The sequence below is a fragment of the Balaenoptera musculus genome, chromosome 3 (assembly GCF_009873245.2).
Source record: "Balaenoptera musculus isolate JJ_BM4_2016_0621 chromosome 3, mBalMus1.pri.v3, whole genome shotgun sequence".
NCBI lineage: Eukaryota > Metazoa > Chordata > Mammalia > Artiodactyla > Balaenopteridae > Balaenoptera > Balaenoptera musculus.
Window position 1 is genome coordinate 164,131,749 of NC_045787.1, and position 9,380 is coordinate 164,141,128.

At 59.9% G+C, this 9,380-nt stretch overlaps 1 protein-coding gene across 2 annotated transcripts; it reads left to right on the forward strand.

Annotated features, from left to right (window-relative positions):
- Positions 1-392: 392 nt before the first annotated feature.
- Positions 393-9,162, forward strand: S1PR2 (sphingosine-1-phosphate receptor 2). Of its 2 annotated transcripts, XR_005019468.1 has the most exons (3): positions 393-565; positions 5,668-6,979; positions 8,914-9,162. XR_005019468.1 is itself a non-coding variant. In XM_036849033.1 (2 exons), exon 2 carries the CDS (start codon positions 5,710-5,712, stop codon positions 6,766-6,768), a length of 1,059 nt encoding a protein of 352 aa, XP_036704928.1. In that variant the 5' UTR covers positions 393-565; positions 5,668-5,709; the 3' UTR covers positions 6,769-8,135. The 2 variants fall into 2 exon arrangements, 1 of the variants encoding a protein (XP_036704928.1); XM_036849033.1 differs by lacking the exon at positions 8,914-9,162 and having other exon boundaries at positions 5,668-8,135.
- Positions 9,163-9,380: the final 218 nt, after the last annotated feature.

Sequence of the window (9,380 nt, forward strand, 5' to 3'; positions counted from 1 at the left end):
GTGGGCACTTAATGCCTATTTGTTGTGTTGACACTCAGTAGGTGCTTCGTGGCTCCTCGCTGAGTAAAGGGGATTCCACGCGCTCCTCCAATTCCAGGCTCCCAGGGATGGGCCAAGAGTACATCTGCAATCCAAGACAGTCGTTTCAGGTTGAGGTCACCTGGCCAGAAGCGACTGGACAGCACGGGGCTGCGTGACGTCATGCGCCGACCGCTTCTCACGGGTGGGGGCTGGGAGGGGCAGGGCTGGAGGTGGGGGTGCGGACAAAGGGACCCCGCGCGCCTCCTCCCCGCCCGCCTCCTCCCCGCCCGCCCTCGCGCGCGCCCCGCTGGGCAGGCCACATCTGGAATTCATTGCTGCTGCCGCCGCCGGAAAGGAGGCGGAGATAGGGCGGGGCAAGTGGGGGCCGAGGCGGCGCCTCTCCCGGTCCCCCTCCGTCCCCGGTCCCCAGCCCCGGGACGCAGAGGAGCCCGGCGGGCAGTCCCAGCCCTAGCCGCGGCCGTCCCGGGGACGCAGACGCCAAAGCCCCTCCGGCCAGGGCAAGGACCCGGGTCGGCCTAGCCAGGTGAGCGTGCGTGGCGAGGGGGAAGCAGAAAGGGAGGGCCCTGGTCCCCGGAGGTCGCGGGATCGGAGCTAGGGGCGCGGGCCAGGGGTCGGGGGCGTCGCGGGCGCGCACGCGCCGCCCGTGCTCCTGCTGCACCGAGGGAGTGGTCATCGTGCGCCCTCTCCACGACCCCAGGAGGCCCCACTGCCTCAGCCGCGAACCCCCAGACTGAGCTCCCCGCCTTCTCCAGCGGCAGGAAGTTGGCCCCGAGGAGAAGGCGGAATCCGAGCGCTTTCGGCCTGAGACTGGGAGGCTGGATGGCGTGCCCCCGGACCGGGGGTTTGGGGAGTGTGTATGGGGGAGGGGAGGACTCCCCTCTTTGCTGACTCCGGCTGGGCGAAGGCGAAAGGTGCCGCGCGCCGCAGTACCTCCAGGCCAAGGGGCGGGGCCCCAGAGGAAGGCAGTTGCCCACCTCCTCCACATCTGGTCCTCTGCCTCAGTTTCCCCGAGTAGTTCGTCTCTTCCAGTCCCCCCGCGGGGTCGTGGCTTTGTTCTGGAAGGAAAGTGAACCTGACTGCGTGGCTCCGGCGTCTCTTCTTTCCCCTGGGACCCGGGGGGGGGGGGTGAGGGCACCCGTGGTGCGGACCCCGCGTGGTTCCGGGCCCAGCCAAGCGTGGGAACCTCGCCCACTCCTCTGGCACGAGTTGACTCACCCGGGGATTTCCATCCCCTCTCCCGACTGTGCCCTAATCGGATGCTCTGGGCGCCACGCGCTGAGCCCACGGTCCCCCGCGTGGTGCGACACGCGTGCCGCATTCGCGGTGCAGCTGCTGCTGGGATCTCTCCCCACCTCTCCCCAGTCCTCTGGGAATATCGAGGCTGGGCCCCTGGCTGGACGCAGAGGAGCCCCCCACCCCCACTTGGAGATGTGTGGGTCACCCGCGTGTGTCTGTCGCGGGAGAGAGGAGGCGCGGCCCCAGAGGCAGCGAGTGTGGATACCGTGCATTCCACCGCCAGATAAGGAGGCCGAGACTGCAGCCCAAGGGCGGGGGCGGGTCGTGGCGCCGTCTCCAAGGAGACGCCCAGCTGGGCTTCGCTTGGTGGGGGTGGCCTCCCAGCGGACCAGGGGCGTCTCCAGCCTCCCTTGCTGTTGTTTGGGCCTGGGCTGAGTTTAGGAGCCTCCGCCCTCGGGGGCCCACTGGGGCCTCGTTCGTTTGGTCATGCATCCACCCATCCATCCATCCACCCACCCATCCATCCATCCACCCATCCATCCATCCACCCACCCATCCATCCATCCATCCATCCATCCTCCACGTTTTCTGAGCGCTTTCTGTATGCCAGGCATCATTCCAGGGAGTGAAAACAGACTTAGTTGCTGTCCTCTGACACACATTCTACCCTGGAAACAGACAGAAAACAAGAAATACAATCATTATTGCTGAAATTGGCAAGTGCTGTGAATATAATAAAAAGATGCTGTGGTAGAAAGGGCCTAGGGAAGGCGGCTAGGATAGCTTGCTGGTTAGAGGAGGCCACCAAACAGAAATCTGAAAGATGGGGAGACAGTCGTTCAGGGCTTTGTGGGAAGGCCATGCCAGGTGGAGAAACAGCAGAGGCAAAAGCTCTGAGGTAAGAACGGGGCTGACACGTCGGAGACCAGTGTGGTTGGAGTGGACTGACCCTGGGGGAGAGTGGGAGGAGGGGAGGTGGGCAGGGGCCAGGCCATTTTAGGTAGTGGGGAGCCATGGAAGAATTTGGAGCTGAGGAGTGACATATTGGAGCTATAAATTTAAAAGCTCCCCCTGGATGCTGCATGGAGCATGGCAGTGTAGAGGGCAACTGAGGGGAAACCAAGCCTAGGGGGCTGCCCTAGGGCATGGGGCATGGGACCAGGGAGTGCCCAGGGGAACAGTAACCACAGGGCCTGCCTCCATGGAACTTGGGGGAGGGGCTCCTGGAAGCCACTGAGGCTTCCTCTTGCCTTCTACTCTCCTAATCTCCCCCTGAACAGTCTTGGTCTGTCTCACTTCCCTTCCCTCCAAACCCTGTCACTTGTCCCTCTTGCTCCATTTCAGGCCTGGCCATTCCCCAATGCTGAGCCCAGGGATGCTACTGAGCATCTGGGAGGGAGTCAGGTCCTATGTTAGCCAGGCCTGGGAGCTTGACACAGGGAGGGGAAGCAGGAAAGGCCTGTGTCTGCCTGGGGGTGACTGTGCCAGCCCCAACCTCCAGACCCTGCTTCCTCTTTCTGGGAAGCATGAACCTGCCTTAAGCAAGGTCCTAGTGGAGAAGACGGAGACATTGTGGGCCTCAGATTCCCCTTCTCTAATAACCACCCCTCCTGAGGCTGCCCGAAGTGAGGATCTTCCCCTCAGGGAAGAAGACAGACATTTTGGTCAGTCCCTGGGGTACAGGGCTGAAAACATTTTTCTTTCTTTTTTTTTTTTATAAATTTATTTATTTATTTAATTTTTGGCTGCGTTGGGTCTTTGTTGCTGCGCGCGGGCTTTCTCTAGTTGCGGCGAGTGGGGCTACTCTTCGTTGCGGTGCACAGGCTTCTCATTATGGTGGCTTCTCTTGTTGGGGAGCACGGGCTCTAGGCGCACAGGCTTCAGTAGTTGTGGCACACGGGCTCAGTAGTTGTGGCTCGCGGGCTCTAGAGCGCAGGCTCAGTAGTTGTGGTGCATGGGCTTAGTCGCTCCGCAGCATGTGGGATCTTCCTGGACCAGGGCTCAAACCTGTGTCCCCTGCATTGGCAGGCGGATTCTTAACCACTGCGCCACCAGGGAAGTCCTGAAACCATTTCTTATTTATCTAGGAAGCGGCCATAAATCTTTCTCTTGGCTGCCAGACAAGAGAGGGGTCTGAGCGGCGGTGGAGGGGGAGGCCTTGGGACACACCCTGGGCTCCTAGCCCACCAGCAAGTGTGCTTCCCAGACCTGCGATGGGTCCTTGATTCTCAATTATGATCCCCAGGAGGGGCAGTAGGCCAGGGCAGCCTGGGGGCGTCTGGTCGGGGTGACCCAGCGGTCAGGCTGTGGTTCAAACTCTCCCCGGGGACATCCACACAGTCTTAATAATGTCCTGGAAAGAAGTGAGCTCCAACCGCCTGTAAAGGACCAGATCAGTAGTGCTAGCCATAGAGCGCCCCCAACTGGGCCAATCGAATGTCGAGGATGGAAAGCTCAGGCCAATAGGCGAATTGCTCAATGCCCTGGAATTGAAAATGAGCCAATCAGGGCGCGGGCTGTTTCTGGCCCGACGGCCGGTCTGGTAAGGCCCAGACTTGGGCCAAGCCGGCTGCAACGGGCAGAGGGCATCGGGGCGACTGGGGCCCGTCCGGCAGGGGAACAAGGAGCCTCTGTGTGGCGATCTGGGCGGGGCGACAGTCCCTGAGGATGTGCACAAGCCCTTCTCTGTTCCCAAACTAGGACGGATGTCCCTTCGCCCAGGGGCAGCAGCTGTCTCTATCGGGCCAGGAGCCAGGGCACCCTCTCTGAGGGGGTGTCCGGGACTGAGATGGCTGGACGACCCCGGAAGCCCCTCATCACTCCCAAGCTCACTGGGAACCGGCCTAACCAGCCTTTTCTGGAACGGTGCTCCTGGCGCTCCTGGCGTGCACGTGGTCCTTGCTAGGCGTGTTTCCAGGGACCTGGGGAGGTCTCTTCCCACGGCCCCCCCCGCTGAACTAAAGGCTGGTCTGGAGCTTCCTCCTGGCTCCCCTGTGCCCCTCGTGAAAGGCGAACACTGCACCAGCTCCTCTGAGACCCCCCCCCCCCCCCGCCAACTACCAAGCTGGGGGGAGGCCATGAAGTCGGCCTCTCACCCTCTCTGCCCACGCCCATCTTCCCAGCCCTTCCCCCCACGGCTCAGTTTTCCTTGAGAGAGGGGTGACTCAGGCTTTCATGAAAGCGAATACCGAATACCGTTTCCCCCTCCCCGCGGGGCTTCACGCCCCCTCACCACTCACATGGCTTCGCACAGCTGCCCCATCCTCCCAGCCAGGACCTCCCAGACGGGTCTCCTGTGGCTCCCCCATCCCATCACCCCCTCCCAGCCTCCCTGCACCGGATGTGACTGGGGAGCCGGGACTCAACCCTGTTTGTTCCAAGGGCCTCACATCTGGATTTCATCTTGGCTGGGGAGGGGGGTGCCAGCGCCCTGCCCACCCTGCTAGGACCCCCTGTCCCAGGGCAGGGCTAGATGGTGCTGATGAGAACAGGCTGTTGGGAATCTTGCCTGGCTGGCTCACTCAACATCCCTTACCAAAAGATTGGGAAGAGAACACCTAGTCCCTAGCTGTGGGTGTGGCAGGAAGAGGGAAGCTAATAATATTAGCTAATATTTATTGAGTGCCTGCTGTATGCTACGGGTGCCTCGTGTATCGTTCAACAGGATTTTCCCATCACCCCTCTGAAGTGGGCTTTCTTCTCCCCACTGCACAGATGAGGCCATTGAGACTTAGAGGCCAAGTGTTGAGTGACTTGGCACAATATCCCACAGCATGTCAGAGGTGGAGTGGGGTTGAACCTTGGATTGCCTGCAAGGTCTGAGTCCTTGAAGATGACGTGACCTCTGTGATGCTCAAACCTCAGGTGTCTCCCCAAGACCTTATCTTGGGAACACGTATGGCCTCTAGGCTTAGACCCAGCCTGAAATCCAGGGCAGTGGGTGGTAATGAGCAGAGGATGGTGCTATCAGCGAGAGCATCTCACTGACCCAGGTTGGCAGGTGGCATGAGGCCCGAGGCTCCCGTGTTTTCAAGAAATGAGACAATCCCTCCAGGTCCTGGCTAAGACTCCCTCTCTGGGTAGGTGGGTAAGGCTTCCGGAAGTCCATTTTGTGTCTTTCGTGCCCTTTGGGGGAGCTTCTGTTCCTTTGAAAGACACTGTAGCCTAGAGGTTATAGAGGCTTTGGAGTGGGTCTCTGAGGCTCTGCCACTGACTAGCTTTGAGGCTTTGGGAAAGTGAATTGACCTCTCCGGTTTCCCATTTGTAAAGCAGAGATGACGATGATTCTGACTTCGTGTGACAGAGTTGGGACTTGAACCACAGCCGTCCAGAGTCAACCCAGGCAGCAGCCACGGCACTGACCTGTCTATCCGTCTTTTCTCTCTGCAGCTCTGACAGCCCCATGGCCCCAGCCGGCTACTAAGCCCCACCATGGGCAACGTGTACTCAGAGTACCTAAGTTCCAGCAAGGTCAAGGAACACTATAATTACACCAAGGAGAATCTGGACACGAAGGAGACGCCCTCCCGCCAGGTGGCCTCAGCCCTCATCATCGTCCTCTGTTGCGCCATCGTGGTGGAAAACCTGCTGGTGCTCATCGCGGTTGCCCGCAACAGCAAGTTCCACTCGGCCATGTACCTGTTCCTGGGCAATCTGGCTGCCTCAGACCTGCTGGCGGGCGTGGCCTTCATAGCCAATACTTTGCTCTCGGGCTCTGTCACACTGGGGCTGACACCCGTGCAGTGGTTCGCCCGTGAGGGCTCTGCCTTCATCACGCTCTCCGCCTCTGTCTTCAGCCTCCTGGCCATCGCCATCGAGCGGCACGTGGCCATCGCCAAGGTCAAGCTCTACGGCAGTGACAAGAGCTGCCGCATGCTGCTGCTCATCGCGGCCTCGTGGCTCATCTCGCTGGTTCTCGGCGGCCTGCCCATCCTTGGCTGGAACTGCCTGGGCCACCTGGAGGCCTGCTCCACCGTCCTGCCGCTCTACGCCAAGCCCTACGTCCTCTGCGTGGTGACCATCTTCTCGGTCATCTTATCAGCCATCGTAGCCCTGTACATCCGCATCTACTGTGTGGTCCGCTCCAGCCAGGCCGATGTGGCTGGCCCGCAGACACTGGCCCTGCTCAAGACGGTCACCATCGTGCTGGGCGTCTTCATCTTCTGCTGGCTGCCCGCCTTTAGCATCCTCCTCCTGGACTATGCCTGTCCTGTCCGGGCCTGCCCTGTCCTCTACCAGGCCCATTACTTCTTTGCCTTTGCCACCCTCAACTCACTGCTCAACCCTGTCATCTACACATGGCGCAGCCGGGACCTGAGGCGGGAGGTATTACGGCCGCTGCAGTGCTGGCGGCGGGCAGCAGGGGTGCAAGGGGGGCGGGACGGGACCCCGGGCCACCGCCTCCTGCCTCTCCGCAGCTCCAGCTCCCTGGAGAGGGGCACACACATGCCCACGTCGCCCACGTTTCTGGAGGGCAACACGATGGTCTGAGGGGCGAGTGGGCTGACAACCAGGCCACCGCAGCAGAGGGCTCCATGGAGAGGCACCGGGTGCCCTGGGACAGAGACATGGGGCTGCCAAGCAAGATGCCCCCATTCCATAGACCTGGGTGATGCTGAAGATATTTCACACCTGGGATGGCTGACTGAGGCACTGACCGGTTGGATGGCACAGCTGCAGCCGGGTCCTGGAGGCCAGCGAGGTGGCTGGAGTGACCTCTTCGGAACTGGATCGTGGGGAGGGCCGGGCGGGGGGCAGACCTGGAAAGAGCCCGGGTGACAGCAGGCAGGTGCTCGAGAGGAGCACAGCGCAGGGGCAGTCTGACCCTCCGCCCTGTGCCTGACTCCCCTCTCTGAATTTAGCCCCCTTGCCACCTTCTCTTGGCCACCTCAGAGGCCACTTCCCTAGAACCACTGCCCTGAGGGGCTGGAGACCTCCTCCCTGACCGTTTTGGGCGGCCCTGGCTAACAGTCGCGGGGCTCAAATCCACAGCTTCCCCAAATTTCACCAGCTGCCACTTTGGCAACTTCTTCCCTTTCTTCTGACTCTGTGAGTGAGATGCCAGGAAACCACGTGGCGGTGGGGAACTAACCCCCATTCTCAGACCTCATTGGCCGATTGCACTATTTGGGGCACAGAGGAATCACCCAGGGCTGGAAAAACCGGTCTGGGGGCCTGAAGAGGGCTCTGGGCCTCCCAGTGGGGCAGGGTGGAATTGGAGAAAGTTCTAGGGGAGCTGTTGGTACAGGGCCCCAGACCCCCAAAAAACAACCACCCCCAAACTCTCTCACCTCCAGACCCAGCCGAGGTACCAGATCTCATAAGGCAGGGCAGCCTTGAGCCCGCTGTGCCTCCTTTCAGGTTGTATTGAACGGAGCATGCGGGTAGGGGTGCCGAGGACAATTGTGGGATGCCCTCCTATTGCCCGCTTCAGAAGGACTTTGCTAAGTTCTGTGGACAGATGGAAGGGACATTGCGGTACAAACGTATATTTATGTGTGTCTGTCAGTGTCTGTGTGTGTCTGTGTGTGTGATGTCTGTGATCCCTTCTGCTCACCCTGTTTCCCCAGAGTGGATGCTATCTTGTCTCCTCACGTCTGTGTTGAAGCTGCCAAAGAGGGGTCTGGTCCCCGCACAGACTCCTTTGTAATTCCTTGCTTATATCCCCACTTGAGAGCTGGGGTGCAGCTCACCTGGAAAAGGAAACTTCACGCCTCAAAGTGATTTCTCATGACTGCAAAGGCTGGGAGAGGGGATCTTTGTGGGGGCAAGGAGCCAGTTGGGGGCTTGTCTCCCCTCATACAGCTCCCCAGATGCCCCTCATGCCTGAGACCCAGGCCAATAAACGGTTCAATGTCTCTGTCTGGTGGTGGTTGTCTTTTTAGGCTTAAGGTGGTGGTGCCCCCGTTAGCATCCTGTGGCTGGGGGTGGAGGGGACAGGGGAGGGTGGCTACTGCTCAGACAATTCATCCTTTGCCAGCCTTTCCTCGGTGCCCCCAGCCCTGGCCCAGCCAGAGACAGGATTGCAGTGGCTTCTGAGAAAACAGGGTCAACACTGACTTTCTCCCTAGGGCAGTTATCTGGCCCCTCCCAGTGATTAATTAGGCCCAGGACCTCCGTGCTATCCTTCAAAGAGAGAGCCTGGCTGGGGGTGGGGGGGGCCCCCCCTTCTTCATCCCCAGTACACATCCCTCCTGGGGAGCTGGAGAGATGGTCTTGGGACACATGGGCCCAGATACCCCTCTAAAGCACAGTGTTCCCCAAAGGAATGGCCCACCTTCCTCAAGCACTTTCCAGGCAGGAAGACAGAATCCTCAGGAGGCTGGAGTTACTATAAACTGCTTTTATGGAGATGTGGGTTCAGAGAAGTTAAGTGAGCGGCTCAGGGTCACACAGCAGGTTGGGGCAGTGCCTGTCTGGATTTGAACTCAGGCGGGCTGACTCTAGATCCTGCCAGCTCCACCACTGGGCCAGAGAAAAGATCCTCAAACCCCTCTTTGCCATGGAAGGAGTGAGGAGTGTGGGCTGCCAGCCTCCACCAGCATCAGCAGGATCCAGGATATGCCCAGCTGGGATGCAGCTGAAAGGTGGGTCCCTAGCTCGGCTCCAGAGTGACACTCCCTCCTTTGCCCACAGGCACAGGGCCCAGCGGCTCCTTTGAAGATAGATCTGGAGCTTTGATGGGGAACACAGGCCCTCAAGCTGAAGCTCCGCCCAGCAACACCAGCGCAAAGCTAGGGCAGCCAGTGGAAACGAGAAGGAGTGGGGCAGACGGTGGCTAGAAGCTGAGACCCACACCCCCCATCGGAATTCCCCTTCCTCCAGCCATTCAAAGACAACCTCTGGAAACCTGAGCCCTCGCTGGGATTGCGAGGAGGAAGAAGCACAGGCCAGGCCAGAGTCAATAAATTTCCCCCAAATACCCACATGCTTCCTTCACCTGCTCCTTCAGGCATCCGCTCAAATGCCACCTCCTCAGAGAAGCCTGCCCTGACCACCTTCTTCCCTCTATCTAGCCCCTCACCTTCTTACCACCTGGCGGTGTAATGTACATCGGTCTACTTCTCCCTAATTAAAATATTTACTTTTTTTTTTTTTTGGCT

Coding starts and splice junctions, on each gene's coding strand:
- S1PR2 (XM_036849033.1), top strand. CDS start 5,710: ATGGGCAACGTGTACTCAGAGTACCTAAGTTCCAGCAAGGTCAAGGAA.